The sequence below is a fragment of the Oncorhynchus mykiss genome, chromosome 20 (assembly GCF_057628025.1).
Source record: "Oncorhynchus mykiss isolate SJ-2025 chromosome 20, ASM5762802v1, whole genome shotgun sequence".
Lineage (NCBI taxonomy): Eukaryota > Metazoa > Chordata > Actinopteri > Salmoniformes > Salmonidae > Oncorhynchus > Oncorhynchus mykiss.
In genome coordinates this window covers 43,026,184-43,050,508 of record NC_143041.1, presented here as the reverse complement: position 1 = coordinate 43,050,508, position 24,325 = coordinate 43,026,184, and the positions used below count along the sequence as shown (strand labels likewise).

Genomic DNA, 24,325 nt, shown 5'->3' with positions numbered 1-24,325 from the left:
CGCGTCAGACAATGCTGATATATCATGACTATCAATGATGTCAAGAAGTTTGTATTTCTTCCGTTTGTCATGTCTCTTGACGTAATGACATGACAACTGTGTCTGAGTTTTGGGCAACCCTTCCCCCTGTGCTTCTTCCATGCTGGCTGAAGACCTACAGTAGCTAGCCAGGTACTAGCTAACACCAGACACAGATAAAAGTGGAAACCTATAAGTATCTTTGCCTTAGATGAATAGTGGAGCCATCTAATTGTGTTTGCTGACATGCTGCAGTCCCATTTTGGCACCGGTTGACTAGTTAACTAGCTCTGTAAACAAGGCCCCTCTGCGAACATGCTTTCTGTCATGTTGATAACAAGGCTGTAGTTATTTAAATTAGGTAAGAGAATAAGATGTACACCCATTCGTGTATTATTAAAAGGAGAGGCTTTTTGTGATGTCACAAAATGCTGGTGTTAATCACGCCTCCTGAATCTAAGTGGTTGATATAAGGGGAGCAGTACCAGTGACTTTATGATTACACCTTATCAATGTTGAAGCAACCGTCATTTTTCACACTTTAGTCATACTACTTTGATCTGGTTTCATCCAAATATTATCAAATTTCACGGAAAACTTGATTTTGACTGGGTTTTTTTCGAACTTGCTGCATGTTGTAGCATACATTGATCAATTAAACATCCCTATTCCCTACTTTTATCATTTGTACTAGATGTAGATATACCGCTGATGGCGGTGGTGGTGTTTTGTTGGTGTTTTGTTGTTAGCAGTTTCATCAATGACAAATCAATCATCAAGGCACAGTTTTTTTTATCAAGCTGAATTTCGCCTATCGGCTAGGATAAAATGCATAGAAATAAAACGAATAGAACGGACATCCCTATTCAAGACATTGATTCTTCCACTCCATTCATTATATTTCTATGCATTTAATTCTAACCGATAGACAGAATCTTTTCAAAAAACTGGGCTCAGATTCTTGAATGTGCATTATGTAGTGACATTCGTGAGTCATGTTACGTTGTTACTTTCCACATTTTGTTACGTTACAGCCTTATTCTAAAATGGGTTAAATGAAAAAAAATGTCCTCATCAATCTACAGACAATACCCCATAATTACAAAGCAAAATTGGGTTTTTAGGCGTTTTTGAAAAAGTACATACATTTTTTTTTTTTTACGGAAATACTTTATTTACGTAAGTATTCAGACCCTTTTGCTATGAGACTCGAAAAGGTGCCTCCTGTTTCCATTGATCATCCTCGAGATGTTGTTACTTCATATGTTACTAGGAACATCAGCGTTAAACCAGTCTGTTACTCAGTCTTTAGTTTCAGTAGGTAACCTGTAATTGGCTGTGTAAACTTATATTTAGGGACACATTGTGATCATTGTGGTGTAAACGCCTGTTGGTCTGGCGTTCGTCTTCCGACTGGATACACGCCGCAGTCCAATACCTGGCATTCACCCAGCTCCGTGTCATTGGTGGCAGAACAGCACCATGGCATCTGGTGTGTCTGGTCTATGTCCGTAAGAACAAAGGCACTGAATGTCAAGAGAACTTCGATGGGCAGAAAGCTGATCACACTGACTCTGCACATGCCTTTCAGTTGCTTTGATTTTACAGGGATGTTTAATGCAATAATGCCATCGAGGCAATATAATGTTTTCTTCAGAGCAGAATAAATCTATCAAAAAACTATAATATTGTCCAAAAGACATAAAACATGTACTTGCTACGATTGTGATATGTTGTTGTCTCACCTAGCTATCTTAAGATTCATGCACTCACTGCAAGTGGCTCTAGATAAGACATCTCTCCATGTTGCTCACTCATACTTCCTCCCCACAGCATCAGAGGAGAGCTCGTGTGTGGGAGCCAACCATGTTCCAATGTCAGTCTCGTGCTCTCCACCTTGTGGCCCGGAGTGGCATAACCGTCTGTCTGACTCCTGTAGTTGTTAACTGACAGTCTGTCTGACTCCTGTAGTTGTTAACTGACAGTCTGTCTGACTCCTGTAGTTGTTAACTGACAGTCTGTCTGACTCCTGTAGTTGTTAACTGACAGTCTATCAGACTCCTGTAGTTGTTAACTGACAGTCTGTCTGACTCCTGTAGTTGTTAACTGACCGTCTGTCTGACTCCTGTAGTTGTTAACTGACAGTCTATCTGACTCCTGTAGTTGTAAACTGACCGTCTGTCTGACTCTTGTAGTTGTTAAATGACCGTCTGTCTGACTCTTGTAGTTGTTAAATGACCGTCTGTCTGACTCCTGTAGTTGTTAACTGACAGTCTATCTGACTCCTGTAGTTGTTAACTGACAGTCTATCTGACTCTTGTAGTTGTTAACTGACAGTCTGTCTGACTCCTGTAGTTGTAAACTGACAGTCTGTCTGACTCTTGTAGTTGTTAACTGACAATCTGTCTGACTCCTGTAGTTGTAAACTGACCGTCTGTCTGACTCCTGTAGTTGTAAACTGACCGTCTGTCTGACTCTTGTAGTTGTTAAATGACCGTCTGTCTGACTCCTGTAGTTGTAAACTGACAGTCTGTCTGACTCCTGTAGTTGTTAACTGACAATCTGTCTGACTCCTGTAGTTGTTAACTGACAATCTGTCTGACTCCTGTAGTTGTAAACTGGGCATGAAAAGCAAACATACAACTCAGAACTCACGTTCAGACAGTTAAATATAGGACCTGCTATTATTAGAGCGTAGGCCAGCATCGATGTGTAACCCTTTCGACACCTTGTAGAGTCAATGCCCTGAAGAAATTGAGGCTGTTCTGAGGTCAAAAAATTTGGAAGATGTTCCTAATGTTTTGTACAGTCAGTGTATATTTTATTTTTGAGAGCACACATGTAGGGCCAGGGGCACACTGTCTGTCTGTCTGTCTGTCTGTCTCTGTCTGTCTGTGTCTGTCTGTCTGTCTGTTTTACCTCCACTGTCCGTCCGTCTGTCTCTGTCTGTTTGTTTTACCTCCACTGTCCGTCCGTCCGTCCGTCTGTCTCTGTCTGTTTGTTTTACCTCCACTGTGCGTCAGCAGCAGCTGAGCTGTCTTTTCTGCTGAGCCTAGCATCACTGTTAGCAGAAGACCCAGATCCAAGCTGCCTGTGCTGGGCCCAGCAACGTTCCAGTTGTGAACGAATAAAAACATATATTAGACAAAGAAGAAAATCACTGAATACATGTCAATACTTATATTAACTTATAACAGCCTAACTGCTTAATAATGCAGATGTATGCCTGTAATGTGTGTCCCCCCCGTGCCCACTTAGCTAAGTGTTTATTAGGCTACATATACAGTAAAAACATTAAGCAACTCTCTCTCTCCATCTCTATGTTTTCTTCTTTTGAATTCGAATTTTAAACCTCCTTCTGTGTTTATCATAGAACGATGGGACTCGTTTCTGTCGATGTGGATAGATTTCCATCGTTGTGCTTCGTTTGACAGTATCCATATGCGTGTCCTTCTGCCAAGAAGTGACTGGCACTCCGATGAGCAAATTACATTTTAGGCGGGACTTTCCGTAATCCAATGGCGTGTTATATGTCATGTAATCCGACACCAGCGTTCACTACATTTCATCCACTCAGAACCTTGCCTGGCTGGCTGAAAAGATTGAGATTCAGAAGCGAACAAACACTGATGAAGAAATGTAAATACACAGACTTCTAACAGGATTATGTAGCAATTATTATGCATGAATTCAGTGCTATACATAATCATGTCTAATGTGATGCTAATCCATTTTCAAGCAACTCAGTTAAGAACAAATTCTTATTTAAAATGACGGCCTACACCGGCCAAACCCAGACAACACTGGGTTAATCGTGTGCCGCCCTATGGGACTCCCAATCACAGCCAGATGTGAACACAGCCTGGATTTGAACCAGGGACTGCAGTGACACCTCTTACACTGAGATACAGTGCCTTCTCTTACACTAAGATGCAGTGCCTTCTCTTACACTGAGATGCAGTGCCTTAGACAGCTGCGCCGCTCTGTAGCCCATAAATGTTACTGTCTATCATATGTGTTCCCAGAAGCCCCCATTCCCTAATTAAGTGTAAATTCACCTACTATTTCACACGCTATACAGCCAAAATAAGAACAGGCAGCATTAGGCAGCAATTGGAGACATTGCCCTGTGTAGGTTGCTGTCTTTCTGATGGAACATTAAACGGGTGACCTGACTCTCTGTGGTCACTAAAGATACCATGGCACTTATTGTAAGAGTAAGGGTGTTAACCCCGGTGTCCCCGATACTCCCAATCTGGCCCTCATACCATCGTGGCCATCTAATCATTTCCAGCTTCCAATTGGCTCATTCATCCCCCTTCCTCTCCCCCCTGTAACTATTCCCCAGGTCATTGCTGTAAATGAGAACGTGTTCTCAGCCAACTTACCTGGTAAAATAGAAGGTTAAATAAATCAAATGAAATAAAAATGGGCTACACCTGTGTCAATATGTGTTTTTCTCTGTTTTCTGTCTCTGCATTGTTTTGTCACGACATTTGGACCAGCAAGAGACAGAACTTTTAGAAAAATAAGTTGTTAATTTCAAATGTCGGACTTAAGAGGCTTTTTTTGTTGTTGGTCTCTCTAACCTTTCTGGGGGTTTTTTTTTACGATCAATGATCTTTGCTGACTGATGACAGAGAGTCAGAGTGGGTCTCTGCTGATGCACGTTTGACTTTGAATGTTCATGACCAGCTCAGCCAATCAGAAAACCAGGCCGGCTCATCTTGGTAGGGGAGCTGGCCATTGGCCACTGATCACGTAAATGCTCATTATATTTTATTATGACAACAGAGAAATTGCGCAAAAATCATTAAAAAAATCTTAACAGGCCCAAAAGCCATCGCCCGTATCCCTAAAAAAGTGTTTTATATATTTTTTGTTGTACAATTTGAACAGCCAACCCAACTAAAAGATGGTCCAGACCCTTTGGCATTTGCCAGAATTGACAGATGGCCAGTCCGCCCCTTGTGTTGGATAATATGTTCAGGTGAGATGGAGTGGTGCATCATTTTGGGGACTTTTGAAGCCATTTCAATCATTTTTAACAACTCTTTACTCTGGGACAGTAACGGTAGCCTGTTGCCAGAACAGTGAAGCAAATGTAGGACTTTTATCAAATCTAATTAAAATGTATTTGTCACATGCGCTGAATACAACAAATGTGGACTTTACCGTGAAAAACGTACTTACGGCTCGAGCCCTTTTCTAACAATGCTGAGTTAAAAAGTAAGAACATTTGCAAATAAGAATAGAAAAAAGTCAAACAATAGGTAACATTAGCGAGGCTATATACAAGGAGTACAGGAATCAAGTTAATGTGCAAGGGTACGAGGTAGTGTGCAAGGGTACGAGGTAGTGTGCAAGGGTACGAAGTAATATGCAATGGTGGGAAAAGTACCCAATTGTCATGCTTGAGTAAAAGCAAAGATACCGTCATAGAAAATGACTCAGATAAAAGTGAAAGTCACCCAGAAAAATACTACTTGAGAAAAAGATAAATAAAGAGAAAAATACAATAAAACATTTTTTTAAATTCAGATAGACACCACAACACAACACGCAGACATCTCTTACAAATGATGCATTTGTGTTTAGTGAGTCCTCAAGATCAGAGGCAGTACAGATGACCAGGGATGTTCTCTTGATAAGTGAGTGTTTAGTGAGTCCTCCAGATCAGAGGCAGTACAGATGACCAGGGATGGTCTCTTGATAAGTGAGTGTTTAGTGAGTCCTCCAGATCAGAGGCAGTACAGATGACCAGGGATGTTCTCTTGATAAGTGAGTGTTTAGTGAGTCCTCCAGATCAGAGGCAGTACAGATGACCAGGGATGGTCTCTTGATAAGTGAGTGTTTAGTGAGTCCTCCAGATCAGAGGCAGTACAGATGACCAGGGATGGTCTCTTGATAAGTGAGTGTTTAGTGAGTCCTCCAGATCAGAGGCAGTACAGATGACCAGGGATGGTCTCTTGATAAGTGAGTGTTTAGTGAGTCCTCCAGATCAGAGGCAGTATGACCAGGGATGGTCTCTTGATAAGTGAGGGAATTGGAACACTTTCCTGTCCTGCTAAGCATTGAAAATGTAACAAATACGTTTGGGTGTCAGGAAAAATGAACGCAGTAAAAAGTACATTATTTTATTTAGGAATGTAGGGACGTAAAAGCAGTCCAAAATATACAGTTGAAGTCGGTTGTTTACATACACGTTAGCCAAATTCATTTAAACTCAGTTTTTCACAATGCCTGACATTTAATCCTGATAAAAATTATCTGTGTTAGGTCAGTTAGGATCACCACTTTATTCTAAGAATGTGAAATGTCTGAATGATAGTAGAGAGAATGATTTATTTCAGCTTGTATTTCTTTCATCACATTCCCAGTGGGTCAGAAGTTTACATACACTCAATTAGTATTTGGTAGCTTTGCCTTTAAATTGCTTAACTTGGGTCAAAAGTTTTGGGTAGCCTTCCACAAGCTTCCCACAATAAGTTGGGTGAATTTTGGCCCTTTCCTACTGACAGAGCTGGTGTAACTGAGTCAGGTTTGTAGGCCTCCTTGCTCACACACGCTTTTTCAGTTCTGTCCACTAATTTTCTATAGGATTGAGGTCAGGACTTTGTGATGGCCACTCCGATACCTTCTTTGTTTTCCTTAAGCCATTTTGACACAACTTTGGAAGTATGCTTGGGGTCATTGACCATTCGGAAGACCCATTTGCTACCAAGCTTTAGCTTCCTGACTGATGTTTTGAGATGTTGCTTCAATATATGCACATCATTTCCCTCCTCATGAAGCCATCTATTTTGTGAAGTACACCAGTGCTTCCGGCAGCAAATCACCCCCACAACATGATGCTGCCACCCCCGTGCTTCACGATTGGGATGGTGTTCTTCGGCTTGCAAGACTCCCCTTTTTCCTCCAAATATAACGATGGTCATTATGGCCAAACAGTTCTATTTTTGTTTCATCAGACCTGAGGACATTTCTCCAAAAAGTACGATCTTTGTCCCCATGTGCAGTTGCAAACCGTAGTCTGGTAAATTCATTTCAGTTTTGGAGCAGTGGCTTCTTTCTTGCTGAGCGCCCTTTCAGGTTATGTCGATATAGGACTTGTTTTACTCTGGATATAGATACCTTTGTACCTGTTTCCTCCAGCATCTTCACAAGGTCCTTTGCTGTTGTTCTGGGATTGATTTGTACATTTTGCACTAAAGTACGTTCATCTCTAGGAGCGGTATGACGGCTGCGTGGTCCCATGGTGTTTATACTTACATACTATTGTTTGTACAGATGAATGTGGTACCTTCAGGTATTTGGAAATTGCTCCCAAGGATAAACCAGAGTCTAATTTTGTTTCTGAGGTCTTGGCTGATTTCTTTTGATTTTCCCATGATGTCAAGCAAAGAGGCACTGAGTTTGAAGGTAGTCCTTGAGTTACTTGAGTCCAGCGACTCCTGTGGCGGGCCAGGCGCAGTGCGCGCTAACCAAGGTTGCCAGGTGCACGGTGTTTCCTCCAACACATTGGTGCGGCTGGCTTCCGGGTTGGATGGCGCTGTTTTAAGAAGCAGTGTGGCTTGGTTGGGTTGTGTATCAGAGGACGCATGACTTTCAATCTTCGTCTCTCCCGAGCCCGTACGGGAGATGTAGCGATGAGACAAGATAGTAGCTACTAAACCATTGGATGCCACGAAATTGGAGAGAAAAAGGGGTAAAATTCACACAAAAAATAACCAAAAAAAAGAAAGTTTCCCAGGACATAGACATCTGATATTGGCAGAAAGCTTAAATCCTTGTTAATCTAACTGCACTGTCCAATTTACAGTTGCTATTACAGTGAAAGAATACCATACTATTGTTTGAGGAGAGTGCACAATTTTGAACATAAAACTTTATTTATATACAAATTAGACACATTTGGGCAGTCTTGATACAAAATTTTGAACAGAAATCCAATGTTTCATTGGATTAGTATAAAACTTTGCACATACACTTCCTCCATCTAGTGGGCAAAATGTATATTGCACCTGGGCTGGAATAATACATTATGGCCTTTCTCTTGCATTTCAAAGATGGTGGTACAAAAAAAAATATAAAATAACTGTTTTTTTTCTTTGTATTTTGTTATATTCTCCTACATTCCTTTCACATTTCCACAAACTTCAAAGTGTTTCCTTTCAAATGGTACCAAGAATATGCATATTCTTGCTTCAGGGCCTGAGCTACACGCAGTTAGATTTGAGTATGTAATTTTAGGCATTTTAAGAGGCTGATCCTTAAGAGGTTTTTAATTACTTTACACCACTGGTAACATGTAGGTAGGGATGAAAGTAACCAGGCAATCATGATAGATAATAAACAGAGTAGCAGCAGCATATGTGAAGAGTGTATAAGTGTGTGTGTGTGTGTGTGTGTGTGTGTGTGTGTGTGTGTGTGTGTGTGTGTGTGTGTGTGTGTGTGTGTGTGTGTGTGTGTGTGTGTGTGTGTGTGTGTGTGTGTGTGTGTGTGTGTGTGTGTGTGTGAGTTTAGACTGTTTAGCAGTCTTATGGCTTGGGGGTAGAAGCTGTTCAGGAGCCTTTTGGCAGTCTATGGCTTGGGTGGTTGGGGTCTTTGACAATTTTTAGGGCCTTCTTCTGACACCCCCTGGTTTCGAGGTCCTGGATGGCAGGGAGCTTGGCCCCAGCGGTGTAGTGGGCTGTCCTCACCACCGTCTGTAATGCCTTGCTGTTGAATGCCAAGCAGTTGTCATACCAAGTGGTGATGCAGCCAATTAAGATGCTCTCAACGGTGCAGCTGTGGAACATTTTGAGGATCTGAGTGCCCATGCCAAATGTTTTCATTTAATTTTTCATTTACAGTAAATTATGGGCACCCCAGAAGCCAGTAAATTACTGTACATTTATAGGACCTTTACTTTAACACAAATTTACAGCATATTACTGGAATACCCGACTGCAGCAAAATGCTGCATTTCTAGAATTTACAGTGGATTACCGGAAGTGGTTATAAGGGCTCCCGAGTGGTGCACCGGTCTAATACACTGCATCTCAGTGCAAGAGGCATTACATCTCAGTGCAAGAGGCATCACATCTCAGTGCAAGAGGCATCACATCTCAGTGCAAGAGACATCACATCTCAGTGCAAGAGGCATCACATCTCAGTGCAAGAGGCATCACATCTCAGTGCAAGAGGCATCACATCTCAGTGCAAGAGGCATCACATCTCAGTGCAAGAGGCATCACATCTCAGTGCAAGAGGCATCACATCTCAGTGCAAGAGGCATCACATCTCAGTGCAAGAGGCATCACATCTCAGTGCAAGAGGCATCACATCTCAGTGCAAGAGGCATCACATCTCAGTGCAAGAGGCATCACATCTCAGTGCAAGAGGCATCACATCTCAGTGCAAGAGGCATCACATCTCAGTGCAAGAGGCATCACATCTCAGTGCAAGAGGCATCACATCTCAGTGCAAGAGGCATCACATCTCAGTGCAAGAGGCATCACTAAAATCCCTGGTTTGAATCCAGGTTGTATTACATCTGGCTGTGATTGGGAGTCCCATAGGGTGGCACACAATTGGTGAAGCATCGTCTGGATTTGGCCGGGGTAGGCCGTCATTGTAAAATAGGAATTTGTTCTTAACTGACTTGCCTAGTTAAATAATAAAATATGATTTAGAGTGCAGTTAGCTAGTGCCAGCAACAGGCAGTATTTCTGTTATATATTTAAGTATTTCAAAATGTTCAATACCTACTTAGTAATTTGTATTCACTGTTCCGATATACAATTAATGTAGCCTATTTTGTAACAGTTTCATTAGAATACATGTATTTTATATTTTCTAATACAAATATATACTTGCACGTAGCCCGCTTAACTGCAAAATTCTCGGTAACGGTAAAATAATATTTTTACTTGCTATGACTGTGGTATATTCTCGTTTACGTTGGTGTCACTGACTGTACTGTATGTCGCTTTGGAGTAAGTGTCTGCTAAATTACCAAAATGAAAATGTGAAAAATAAACACTTACAAAACACACTGTTTGGTCCTAATTATCTCTGCCCCCAAAACAACACCAAATGTGATCAAAATACAAACGGTTTGAGGGTGGAGCTCATTAGAATAATACCCAGCAGTGTGCTTTGAGAAATACAAATTTTTACACTTTGGTCATTTACCAGACGCTCTTGTCCAGAGTGACTTAGAGTCATTCATCTAAGGTAAGGTTGAGAAAAACCACAGTCAAAGCAAGTCAAATGTTTCTGTAACCACGACTGGAAATGTTTACATTGTTTTTCAACAAGATATTGTTGGAGTATATCAATGCATATCTCTGTAATTCACAGTAACTTGCCACCAGTTACTGGAAAATGCAGAGCAATTTATTTTTATGTTATTTTACCAGGTAAATTGACTGAGAACACATTGTTATTTTCAGCAACAACCTGGGGAATAGTTACAGGGGAGAGGAGGGGGATGAAAGAGACAATTGTAAACTGGGGATTATTAGGTGACCGTCATGGTTTGAGGGCAAGATTGGGAATTTAGCCAGGACACCGGGGTTAACACCCCTACTCTAATGAAAAGTGCCATGGGATCTTTAAAGTGCCATGGCATCTTTAATGACCTCAGAGAGTCAGGACACCCGTTTAACATCCCATCTGAAAGACGGCACCCTACACAGGGCAGTGTCCCCAATCACTGCCCTGGGGAATGGGATATTGTTTAGACCAGAGGAAAGAGTGCCTCCTACTGGCCCTTCAACACCACTTCCAGCAGCATCTGGTCTCCCATCCAGGAACTGACCAGGACCAACCCTGCTTAGCTTCAGTAGCAAGCCAGCAGTGGTATAATTAGCCTAGTATACTGTAAGAAAGTAAAAGCTACTGTGATAATGTATTTTTTTGATAGTATTTCACTGTAATTACATGGGATTTACCGTAAGCAAGTTAGCTGCAAGGTATTTGCATAGTACAGCATCTTCATGAATATTCAGTATTTTATCACCATTTAGAGGCCTAAACAAAGGCTTCCAAACGGACTGTGATTACAAGACAAAATGACATGGCTTAATATTCAACCATTAAAGGTTTAAGACCCACCGTCACTCTGCGCTACCACCGATACATATATTCAACTGTTGAAGTCACTTATCATGTCAATTGGTACAGCATTCTCACTAAGGGGTGCAACAAATATACCACTAGCACCTCCAGAGGCTGAAACTAAGAATTCCAAACTGGCTGCAATTACAGAGCAAAACAGGTTAAAAGGATAAACAAATACACAATCATTAAAGGTTTGAGACTTGCTATGACTCATATCTATCCCCTATATATATATATATATATATATATATATATATACTTATTTTCCACCATCATTTGCAAATAAATTCATAAAAAATCCTACAATGTGATTTTCTGGATGTTTTTCCCTCATTTTGTCTGTCATATGATGAAAATTACAGGCCTCTCTCATCTTTTTAAGTGGGAGAACTTGCACAATTGGTGACTGACTAAATACTTTTTTGCCCCACTGTATATGTATACTAAACCAAAATATAAATGCAACATGAAACAATTTCAACAATTTTACTGAGTTACAGTTCATATAAGGAAATCAGTCAATTTAAATAAATAAAATAGGCCCAAATCTATGGATTTCTCATGACTGGGCAGGGGCACAGCCATGGGAGGGCATAGGCCCACCCACTAGGGAGCCAGGCCCAACCAATCAGAATTAGTTTTTCCCCACAAAAGAGTTTTATTACAAACAGCAATACTCCTCCATTTCATCAGCTGTCCGGGTGGCTGGTCTCAGACGAACCCGCAGGTGAAGAAGTCGGATGTGGAGGTCCTGGTCTGGAGTGGTTACACACAGTCTGCGGTTGTGTTGGACGTACTGCCAAATTCCCTGAAATGACATTGGAGCTGGCTTATGGTAGAGACATTAACCTTCAATTCTCTGGCAATAGCTCTGGTGGACATTCCTGCAGTCAGCATGCCAATTGCACACTCCTTCAAAATTTGAAACATCTGTGGCATTGTGTTGTGTGACAAAACTGCACGTTTTAGAATGGCCTTTTATTGTCTCCAGCACAAGGTGCACCTGTCTAATCAGCTTATTGATATGCCACACCTGTTAGGTGTATTATATTGGCAAAGGAGAAATGTGCACAAACAGGGATGTAAAAACATTTGTACACAAAAACTGAGAAAAATATGCTTTTTGTGCACCTGGAAAATTTCTGGGATCTTTTATTTCAGCTCATGAAACATGGGACAACTTTACATGTTGCATTTATATTCTTGTTCAGTACATTTAATTGGGAACGACTACCACATATCACTTAAATTGGTACATCAGTCTCACCAACGTGTGCAAGTGTAGCCACTTAAATGAGTGTGTTAAATGAGCCACACCAATACCAGCATCCACAAAAGGTTACGGCACTGTAGGGATGGAACTGAATTACAGTTAATTACTGGCAGCATAATAGCTAGCAATTTACTGTAGATTTACACCGATTCTCAAAATACAGTATGGTACTGTGTTCTGTCGGGTGGTAATGAATTACAGTAAAGACCGTAGAAGACAAATATACAGTATGGTACTGTATTATGTGGGGTACAGCATTCTCACAAATGCAATACATGTAGCCTTGTACAAGGCATGCTTTGAAATATGTTAATGAGCCAGAGATTATTTCCCCACCCACATTTTCTCACAATGCACAGTATGATGCTGTAAATATACAGCAAAACAGGTAATACCGTACTTTACTGTTATTTTTCAGCAGTGTAGCAGAACGCCGTTGAGACACCATAATGCATTGCTCTTTACAGTACAACACTGTAATATAAAGTTGCAGTAGCTGACTGTAAATCTACAGCCGTGGCCAAAAGTTTTGAGAGTGACACAAACATACATTTTCACATCTGCTGCCTCAGTTTGTATGATGTCAATTTGCATATACTCCAGAATGTTATGAAGAGTGATCAGATGAATTGAAATTAATTGCAAAGTCCCTCTTTGCCATGCAAAATTAACTGAATCCACAAAAAACATTTCCACTGCATTTCAGCTCTCCCACAAAAGGACCAGCTGACATCATGTCAGTGATTCTCTCGTTAACACAGGTGTGAGTGTTGACGAGGACAAGGCTGGAAATCACTATGTCATGCTGATTGAGTTCGAATAACAGACTGGAAGCTTCAAAAGGAGGGTGGTGCTTGGAATCCTTGTTCTTCCTCTGTCAACCATGGTTACCTGCAAGGAAACACGTGCCATCATCATTGCTTTGCACAAAAAGAACTTCACAGGCAAAGATATTGCTGCCAGTAAGATTGCACCTAAATCAACCATTTATCGGATCATCAAGAACTTCAAGGAGAGCAGTTCAATTGTTGTGAAGAAGGCTTCAGGGCACCCAAGAAAGTCCAGCAAGCGCCAGGACCATCTCCTAAAGTTGATTCAGCTGCGGGATCGGGGCACCACCAGTACAGAGCTTGCTCAGGAATGGCAGCAGGCAGGTGTGAGTGCATTTGCACGCACAGTGAGGCAAAGACTTTTGGAGGATGGCCTGGTGTCAAAAAGGGCAGCAAAGAAGCCACTTCTCTCCAGGAAAAACATCAGGGACAGACTGATATTCTGCAATATATCAGAATATCAGTCTGTCCCCAATACAGGGATTGGACTGCTGAGGACTGGGGTAAAGTAATTTTCTCTGATGAATCCCCTTTTCGATTGTTTGGGGCATCTGGAAAAAAGCTTGTCCAGAGAAGACAAGGTGAGCGCTACCATCAGTCCTGTGTCATGCCAACAGTAAAGTATCCTGAGACCATTCATGTGTGGGGTTGCTTCTCAGCCAAGGGAGTGGGCTCACTCACAATTTTTCCTAAGAACACAGCCTTGAATAAAGAATGGTACCAACACATCCCCGAGAGCAACTTCTCCAAACCATCCAGGAACAGTTTGGTGACGAACAATGCCTTTTCCAGCATGATGGAGCACCTTGCCATAATGCAAAAGTGATAACTAAGTAGATTGGGGAACAAAACATCAATGTTTTGGGTCCATGGTCAGGAAACTCCCCAGACCTTAATCCCATTGAGAACTTGTGGTCAATCCTCAAGAGGCGGGTGGACAAACAAAAACCCACCAATTCTGACAAACTCCAAGCATTGATTATACAAGAATGGGCTGCCATCAGTCAGGATGTGGCCCAGAAGTTCATTGACAGCATGCCAGGGCGGATTGCAGAGGTCTTGAAAAGGAAGGGTCAACACTGCAAATATTGACTCTTTGCATCAACTTCATTTAATTGTCAATTAAAGCCTTTGACACTTATGAAATGCTTGTAATTATATTTCAGTATTCCATAGTAACATCTGCCAAAAATATCTAAAGACACTGAAACAGCAAAGTGGAAATTAATATTTGTGTCATTCTCAAACCTTTTGGCCAAAACTGTACAGCAATTTGTTACAGTGTAGGTGTTCCTCTTATCCAGATGGGAGAGAGAAGTGTGGAGTGCAATAGAGATAGTGGTGTCTGTGGAACTGTTGGAGAAGTATACGACCTGGAGTGGGTCCAGGGTGTCTGGAAGGATGGCGTCAATGTGAGCCATGACCAGCCTTTCAAAGCATTTCATAGGTACGGATATAAGCGACACGGTGGTAGTCATTTACACAGGTTACCTGGGCGTTCATGGGCACAGGGACTATGGTGGTCTGCTTGAAACATGTAGGTATTACAGACTGGGTCGGGGAAAGGTGGAAATATATAACTTGTCCACTTTGTAGACTAGAAAAATATACCCTAAAGGGGAAATTATGTTCCTGTGTTCTGCCTAAAATGAGATGACACCCCCCTCCTCCGCCCCAGGCAACCCAAAAACGAACAATCGATCAGTAATATGAATAAGCACCGCTAAAAACAACCCATTTGTTGTTATGCATGACCCTCCTCTCCAAACCCCTGACATGTGTCTCCCAAAACATTACTTGCGGTTTGTAGCCTATGAATTTTCACTCACACGGTTTCATACGTCAGTGTAAATGTATCAGCCTACTTCAACGCGTTCTTCCTCTCCGTAATACTATTGGCTGGGTCGGGTCCAGAAGGCGGGGCATGCCGGTATACGCTATTTAAATTACTTTGAGCACTATTCGCTAAGCACATTATTAAGACCAGTCATTTCATTGACATGAGGGAGTTTCAGTTCTCGCTGTCATCATAACAAGAAGGCAACATTAAATCCAAAACAGAAACAAACGCTTTGAAACGTGTTTACCAGCGGACATATCTTCTGGAATATAATGTCAACTAACTTTTGATTTTGTCCCGGTCTATAAATGTGCAACAGGTAAGGTTTAACAACCTCTTTGTAGCAATTCGTATCAAACGTATGGGGAAGTTGACGATGCTGCATAACATAGACTACTGTTTATTTGATATATTTGAGAATATTGGGTTAGTTGCACTTGGACAGTCGCTCCTTTGAATGGATGCGCTGCGCTGTAGTCACCCCGCCGACTTTCAGACAAAGTCATACCCACTGTGGTTAGAAGCTTGCAGAGCAGGACTTTTCATTGTTTATTAATGCATATCATTTCATCAACCTGTTTAAATCCATAATAATACATTTTAAGTGCAAAAACATGCCATGTTTATGCGTCGGCTGATTCATACAGTTATGATGTAATACACTGCTCACAAACAGGCAGAACACATCCCAAAAGTTACAATTTGTCATGCAATCAGTGTTAATCGTATATCTGTTTCCATGTAAACGTACATTCATGTACAATTATCACGGTATGGATGGAATGTTTGAACGATGTATGAGAGATTGCATCACTCAGTCAGTTCACGTTTTTTAGCCCGCACCTGTTCGCGTTTCTCGTTGGCATGTCGAGTGCTGCTTGGAGTCTGGAGCCACATACTGTATTCTATATTAAAGCTCCAATGCAACCGTTTTTTTTTTAAAATCTCAATATCAAATCATTACTGGGTAACAATTACTTACTGCAATTGTTTTCAATTGAAATGATAAAAATAAAAAAAATAAAAAATAGCTTCTAAGACTGTCTGGGAGTAGTCTGAGTGGGGAGGGGGAAAACTGAAAACTAGCTGTTATTGGCAGAAAGGTTTGGAACTCTCTTTCTTATTGGTCTATTAACTCATTTATCAGGCAGGCCAAAACTCCATTCCACCAAAACAGACAGAAATGTCTTTTCAAGCAGCTCTTACACTAAAAATGAATTATCATCATTTTCACAAATTCACAGTATTATTCCAGCCTCATAGTGTGAAAATAGATGTATATATGAAACAGGAAAATCACGTTTTTTGACTCCACTGGGCATGTAAAATGGTAGTCCTAGATGAGACAGCTTTTTGTGTACTGCAACAAGACCATCCTCAAGGTGACCGTAAATGATGCTGGCAGCGGGTCAGGGAGTTACCATAAATTCTGTAAGTTGTGTTTCTGCAGGACACTTCAACCATGACATTGTTTCCGCAGTGTGAACATTGGCACCGTACATACACCTCTCAGATTAGGCCAGTCCAGCAGTACTAATTCAATCAGAGATCAGAGGGATTCCATTTTCCACAGAACATAATTATCCCACTGATCAAAAAAGAGGATATAACCGAACAATAAACAGTCATGTTTTTCCATTCGGTTATCATGGTGTCATAGCAACAGATGGGAAAATAGCATCTATTGATGTTACTAAAAGACAATACAAAATTCAACATGTCTGTAATCATTTTCCATTAAGTGTCCTCTCAACCCCCCCCCCCCCCAAAAGCAAACAAAACATAGCCGCATCAATTTCTATTCACGTCACTCTGTCAGAAAACAGACTAGTACAAGTTGGAAAGATACTTATTTAGTTGGCGGGAAAAGCTCATATTAATCATGTAATGTGTAAACTGCACAGTCATCCTAACTGGTGTTGATTGAGGAGAGGTTGAGATGTAGCCTGACTTTGCATGTCTAATTAGTAATTACTGTCAACAATCCAGAATTACCCATATTCCCAAAATAGTGCCCATGTATGATGAGAGAGTTCCTCCTGACTACTCACCACCAACATGCTCTTTGAGATACAAGTTAATAAGAGAGAGAGAGTTAAGGAAACATTCTAGGAGCTGATACTGCAGATACCACTCTATAAACAAATTTTACAAACATGAAGGGAAATATCTGAATGCAGTCTACATACTAGAGAACATTTGTAAATTCACTTAACAGAGACTGTAGTCTACTCATATCTATTCACGGTTCACGAGTCAAAATCATTATATTTAGTGATTTCAGTTTTGCAAGGGAGCAAGAATAAAAGCTATATCTTATCCTTTTAATATTAAACGACAATAAGAAAATATATTTCTTCAACTTTACATGTTAAAGAACACAAATAAATTCCCTATATTTTCCTCACGCACTCACATACCTTTTCATCACTGACTCTCATATCACAAAATCTCCCAAAAGTATTTTTTAAATAATCTAAACACATTTTTTTGGGATATAACCCCACCCCACCCCTAAAAAAACACAACAGAAGAGTTCACAGTGTTCGTTGCAACCATGGTTGGTTGCTAGGACAGCGAGGTCTAGAACATGTATAACACTTCAGACACAGGCAGGCAGGGCTCTCTCTAATGAGTGGTGTTTCTGTAGTGCCAGAGACAGAATCCTCACAGGACAGCCATTATGCTGCTGAGAGAATATGAAGTCCCAGAGGACTCTGTGAGTCAACAAGCTATGCTGATGTACTCAAGTACACCCAGAGAGAGAGAGGGGAGGGGGGGGGGAGAGAGAGAGACAGAGAGAGAGAGAGAGACAGAGATAGAGAAAGAGAGAGAGAGAGAGATAGAGAGAGAGAGAGAGATTTCCCCCAGCAAAAAAATATGTATGTTTCATATTCATATCTGCACATTATACTATACTCAACAAGCATATAAACGTTGGTCCCATGTTTCATGAGCTGAAATTAAGGAAAAAGGAAACCTCACACTGCTCTTGATAGTATCACTGATCTTTAATAAGCTTTACGTATCGGCCTCACGGCCTTCGTCAGAGCTTTTGTGAATTTTTTAAAATTAGCACCCTTATGTAGACCTAGCCCCGCCCACATCCGTTCCACACATGGAAAGAGGTTGGAGGAGAAGGAAAAACAAATAAGTGCTACCAAATATAACAATATGCATGTCATAAATATTCAAGTAAAGTGTGTAAATAAAACGTATTAAACACGTCTGTAAAACCACAATGAGGACATAGCAAGTTTTATTTGATCCTTTAGGAAATAATGTCTGGAGGGTGAAATTCCCAAAACATTCTCTTTTACTCAGAGTATTATTGATATTACCTCCCCTGTCTGATATCTTAACTTTCTCTATGCCACAAAATCTCAAGGTAGAAATGTCATGCTTCAGGTCATTGAAATGTACTGCGACTGGATAACCCCTGTCATTTCTCCTGATTGAACTTTTATGTTCACTGATTCTCTGTTTGAGAGAACGAGAGGTTCATGAGCTGAAATGAAAGATCTCAGGACGGGTCAATATGCACCAAAAGCTTATTTCTCTGTTTACATCCTTGTTAGTGAGTATTTCTCCTTTGCCAAGATAATCTATCCATCTGACAGGTGTGGCATATCAAGAAGCTGATTAAACAGCATGATTGTTACACAGGTGCACCTTGTGCCAGGGACAATACAGGGCCACTTTAAAATGTGCAGTTTTGTCACACAACACACTGCCACAGATGTCTCAAGTTTTGAGGGAGCATGCAATTGGCATGCTGACTGCAGGAATGTCACCCGGAACTGTTGCCAGGGAATTGAATGTTCATTTCTCTATCATAAGCCGCCTCCAATGTCATTTTCGAGAATTTGGCAGTACGTCCAACAGACCTCTCAACCGCCGACCACATGTAACCACACCAGCCCAGGACCTCCACATCCGGCTTCTTTACCTGCAGGATCATCTGTGACCAGCAACCCAGACAGCTGATGAAACTGAGGAGTATTTCTGTCTGTAATAAAACCCTTTTGTTGGCAAAAACTTATTCTGAATTGAGCCAGGCCCACCCATGGTTGCGGCCCTGCCCAGTCGTGTGAAATCCATAGGTTACGGCATATTTAATTAATTTAAATTGACTGATTTCCTTATATAAATTGTAACTCAGTTCAGTGTAATATACGTGCAGTATGTTTCCATGCATGTAGGTCTAGTGTCCTAAGTCAAGTTATCACTAATCGGAAAGTCTCCACAAACATGAATATAATCAAGTCACACAGAAAATGGAATAATATTTCTGTACAATTGACACCCCATTAAAGTACCTCATTACAACCTGAAAACACCAATCTTGAGCCTTAGATAGTTTCCAGAACCCTAATAAGTGACATTCGAGAAAAGAGCCCGTTCGGTCGGTTGGCCAAATGATGTGGTACTGTAGTTTACATTCAAGCAACAAAACATTTTCCATCTTTCCAAGGTTGTGATTAGCATTAGGTATGTGAAAATGGGTATTAAGAACACACCAGTGGGTAATGAGGCAGTAGGATTGGTTCACGCACCGAGCAATTTGTCAAACAGGCTGGTGTGACAGACAGTAAGACTGTCTTCACAGAGTGGAAGTGACGGGTCTACCTGTATTAAACTGAAGGCAATCGTTCATTTGCTGCTTTAACAAGACTGTTACTTCCTCTTCCATGTTGCAAGTAATGTACTGTCTGTCGTTGTTCCCCAGAAATAAGAAATTACAATGGTTATACGTGCGTCTGAGCTCGATCAGTTATCATTTATCTTGGGGGGGGGTCCAAAGAAGCCATGAGTGCACTTGATCCCGTAGAGGCCCCGCAACCCACAATCCAACGGGAAATGATCGTGGCGACACTCTGTGGGCAACAAAAAACAAGTATGCTTTGTGACTGACCATCAGTGGGACATCGCTCACATTACTCCCTGACCTCTCTCAGTAGAGAGTGGAGAAGCCAGGATAGGGTTAAATATGACTGTTGTCATAACCGAATGAAATATTGTTGGCACGAGGAGACGTGCTTGTTCTTGCCCTTGGGTATACAGTATTTGATTGTTTTCTCAGGCTTCACAACACGACAGAGAAATCGATTGGATATTGAAGTAATCTTCATGACAGTTGGTGGTATTTCATGTATCATGACTCATCAGCAAGTCTAAAACCTTTCTCTCTCTTTTTCCCTCAGCATACTTCATTGGTGAGGTCCGGCTGCCTGATGAGAGAGCACTACTCAACCCCAAGGACCTCTCCCTGGTTGCAGTCAAGCTAGAGGCAGTCGAAGACCGAGAGAGAGGCTTTGTCTCCTCCTCCCTCCTTTCCTTCGTCCGCCTCACTTCACCACCCCATTTTCTGCTTGAGTTGGTCCCGTTAGTGTTTCAAAACTGTTTCTCCAACGCTTTTTCAAGAAACTCAGACTGTTTTCCAAAGCAGAAGCAGCGCCACAGCCCTCCCACCAGAACGAGGTGATGGGAAGTGTGCGAGCCAACCGCTACAGCATAGTGTCAACCGAGGAGCACGGTATGAAGTTGGCCACCGTGGCAGTGCCCAACGGGTATGGGAATGGCAAAGGAAAGGTGCACACGCGGCACCAGCCCCAGAGCCGCTTCGTCAAGAAGGACGGTCACTGCAATGTGCAGTTCATCAATGTGTCCGAGAAAGGACAGCGTTACCTCGCTGACATCTTCACGACATGCGTGGACATCCGCTGGCGGTGGATGTTTGTCATCTTCTGCCTTGCCTTCCTCCTGTCGTGGCTGTTCTTCGGCTGCATCTTCTGGCTGGTCGCCATCTTCCACGGGGACTTGGAGAACGACTCCCAGAAGTGCGTCTCCAACGTGAGCAGTTTCACTGCAGCCTTCCTGTTTTCCATCGAGACCCAGACCACCATCGGCTACGGCTACCGCTACGTCACCGACGAGTGTCCTGTGGCGGTCTTCATGGTGGTCTTCCAGAGCATTGTGGGCTGCATTATCGACGCCTTCATCATCGGCGCCGTCATGGCCAAGATGGCCAAGCCCAAGAAGAGGAACGAGACGCTGGTGTTCAGCCACAACGCTACAGTGGCCATGAGGGACAACAAGCTGTGTCTGATGTGGCGCGTGGGCAACCTGAGGAAAAGCCACCTGGTGGAGGCCCACGTGCGTGCCCACCTCCTCAAGTCGCGCACCACTGCAGAAGGGGAGTTCATCCCTCTGGACCAGATGGACATTGATGTGGGCTTCGACAGCGGAGTCGACCGTATCTTCCTGGTGTCGCCCATCACCATCGTCCACAAGATCGACGAGGACAGCCCATTCTATAACATGAGCAAGCAAGAGCTGGAGACGTCCGAGTTCGAGATCGTGGTCATCCTGGAAGGGATGGTGGAGGCCACGGCCATGACCACCCAGTGCCGCAGCTCCTACCTGGCCAGCGAGATCCTGTGGGGCCACCGCTTCGAGCCGGTGCTCTTCGAGGAGAAGAGCTACTACAAGGTGGACTACTCTCGTTTTCATAAGACTTACGAGGTTCCCAGTACCCCGCTGTGCAGTGCCAGAGACCTGGCCGAGAAAAAATACATCCTGTCCAGCTCCAACTCCTTCTGTTACGAGAACGAGGTGGCGCTGACTAACAAAGAGGAGATGGACGAGGGGAACGGGGGTAGCGTGGGCCCAGATGTAACCCAGACAGACAATATGTCAGACTCAGAGCATCACCAGGCCACTGTGCCACTAGAGTCCAGGCCCCTGAGACGAGAATCTGAAATATGACTGTGCAGAGGCTGCAGATCACCTCACAGAGAAGAAGGTTCTAATTCTAGAATCCCATCTAGTTGTTATAAATGGCACATTGAGCTGAGCTGGGCCTAGTGTAAAGGACATTGAGCTGAGCTGGACATTGGGTAAATGACATTGAGCTGAGCTGGGCCTTGGGTGAAGGACAGGTTCATGCCGACGGTACTGCTGTGGGAAGGGGGTAGCTGGGGACTTGTAACTTTTTTTTAAACAATGTAATTGCATATTACAGCAAGCACGGCACTATGAAATGTGTGCAGATAGGAAGGAAAACTTTCTCGAAAAAGGTTCCCACAAGAAAATGAAATGTATGTATCACTTTAGCATCTATGTATAGAAAGGAATGTGCATCTGTATAACATATTGGAATGGGTGTTAGCTACGATGACTTGAAAATAGCAGGCATGTCTCTCTGTTCATCTGTCCAGCAAATCATGAACAAGATGAGAACAACGGTCGTATTTCTATTGTCTGCCTTTTAGTATATAAAACAAATGCTGCTATAATCAAATTCTCTACTTTCTCGTTTCAGAGAAACTCGAAGGGGAAAACTTGCAAAGATGCCTACCCATAGAGTAACAGAGAGATTTAGAAAGTTCTGCTCTGTGAAAACCAAATATTATTTTTATTTAGCTAATTTGCACTTTGAATTGATCCTGGGCACCCAGCTCCAAAGTACTCTAAAGTTTCGGGAATGTTAATCCAAACAATTAAAGATGCAGTACAGCTTGGCAACGAAACCTTTTTTTTTTTTGCAGTGAATGCAAACTGTTTTAGCCTTTGAATAGACCGTCGTGTTGCAGTCAACTGGTGATCTTTGGTGAATTACATCCAAGGCAATGTAGCTCAATGTAGAGAGACATTCCTACTATCGGAGAAGACATACTATGCAGCCATTGTAAAGTAGTGCAATAAAAACTGGATCAAATGATCAATTAGAGAAATGTTTCTGAACTATTAGCATTCATCCATACTGAAACGTATCCAAAGCAGATATGGTCATGTTGTATGTGCTGTTGGTAATGAGCCGGTCTCTTAACAGACGTACAACATAACATACATTAAAGGGTCATTCAATGCTGGTCAAATCAATAGAAACTTGCCTGTTTTGTTTGAAGGAAATTAGCAGGGTGGTATTAGTATTCGAAAGTGAAGCAGAACTGAATAAACAACACCGACAAGACAAGGGAGGAGGGAAAATTAGCATACGAATGTTCTTTAAAAACAGTGCTGCTACGTTGTTGCATTTTGTAGGGTTTGATAACAGAAGACGCCAAATATAATTATTATTATTATTATAATTATGTGTCTCATCCATTTGTTATAAGTGGTAGAATTAGAGTATTTTTGAAGTAAATAAAAAAAAAAAATCAAGACAAAATATTTATTTTCTAACCCGTGTATACAGTGTAGATGTTGCTAGAACTTAATGAATCAATATCACCGTGGTAACCGTCATGATAAACACAGTTATATGGCCCTTATGATGCCCGGGCTTCTGTAAGGTTTTTTCCATCGTTTTCATATTCAAAGCTAAACATACAAGCCAGGTTCTAGGCCCTAGATGAGACCAGTAGCATGTTGTTAAGGCGAGATGCTCAGAACATAACAGTGTTACAATACTTCTCTTTTTTTATATACATAACTTTATACATCTTTATACATATCTTTTTTAAGTAAAACAACAAAACATCCCTTTTTTTTCCTTAGTACTTTACAAACGTCCACTATTCTGCCATCACAAAAAAGAGCACATCTTCACCTATAGGCTCTTTAAATAAGGAGAGAATAAAAGACAGTACATACCCTATCTTTGCTGTTCATGCATTCATATTTATATCCAGAGTAGGTCTATGGATTGCCATGCCTTGTTATCAAATATCATTTTATTTTTCATTATAAGTTGTTTGGATTGGAAAACGTGGTTTTAATAAGCCAACAGTACTGTATCCCAGGCATGTTAATAAGGTGTATTGAAAGCCTGTAGAGTTTGCATTATGACAAATCTATCTCCTATTTCTTTATTTTTGAAACAACGGTTAAAAGCCGTTAGGCTACAATGACCCGTTTCTTGTACATAGAACCCCGCCCTCCCTGTTCCAGTCATTTTGTATCAGAGTCTTCCAGTTGTACTGCAGAACAACGGAATGTACAGAGTTTTATACTATTCAGAATATTATTGTTATTATTATTGTACAAGCGATTTATTATATTGTTCTTTTTTTCAATAAAACCTCAATGATCATTTGCAGTTCTGTTCATACCAGCCATGAATAGGCTGGTATTTGGGATGCAGATATGGAAAAATCCAGAATTCACCAAAGCCCAGTGGGTCAGCTCTGGTAGAGTATGGTTTGAAGGGACCCTGTAGGGGTGAGTGGGGTAAGTTGAGCCATTTTTTACATTCAGCATCACTCCGTCAAGGGAAATATAGTATTGTTTCTAATAAAGATATATACAATA

General features: G+C 41.7%; 1 protein-coding gene across 1 annotated transcript; it reads left to right on the top strand.

Annotated features, from left to right (window-relative positions):
• The first annotated feature begins 15,189 nt into the window (after window positions 1–15,189).
• kcnj2a (potassium inwardly rectifying channel subfamily J member 2a) lies at window positions 15,190–24,107 on the top strand. Its single transcript, XM_021576592.3, has 2 exons — window positions 15,190–15,389; window positions 20,275–24,107. Exon 2 carries the CDS (start codon window positions 20,555–20,557, stop codon window positions 21,836–21,838), a length of 1,284 nt encoding a protein of 427 aa, XP_021432267.1. The 5' UTR covers window positions 15,190–15,389; window positions 20,275–20,554; the 3' UTR covers window positions 21,839–24,107.
• The last annotated feature ends 218 nt before the right edge of the window (window positions 24,108–24,325 follow it).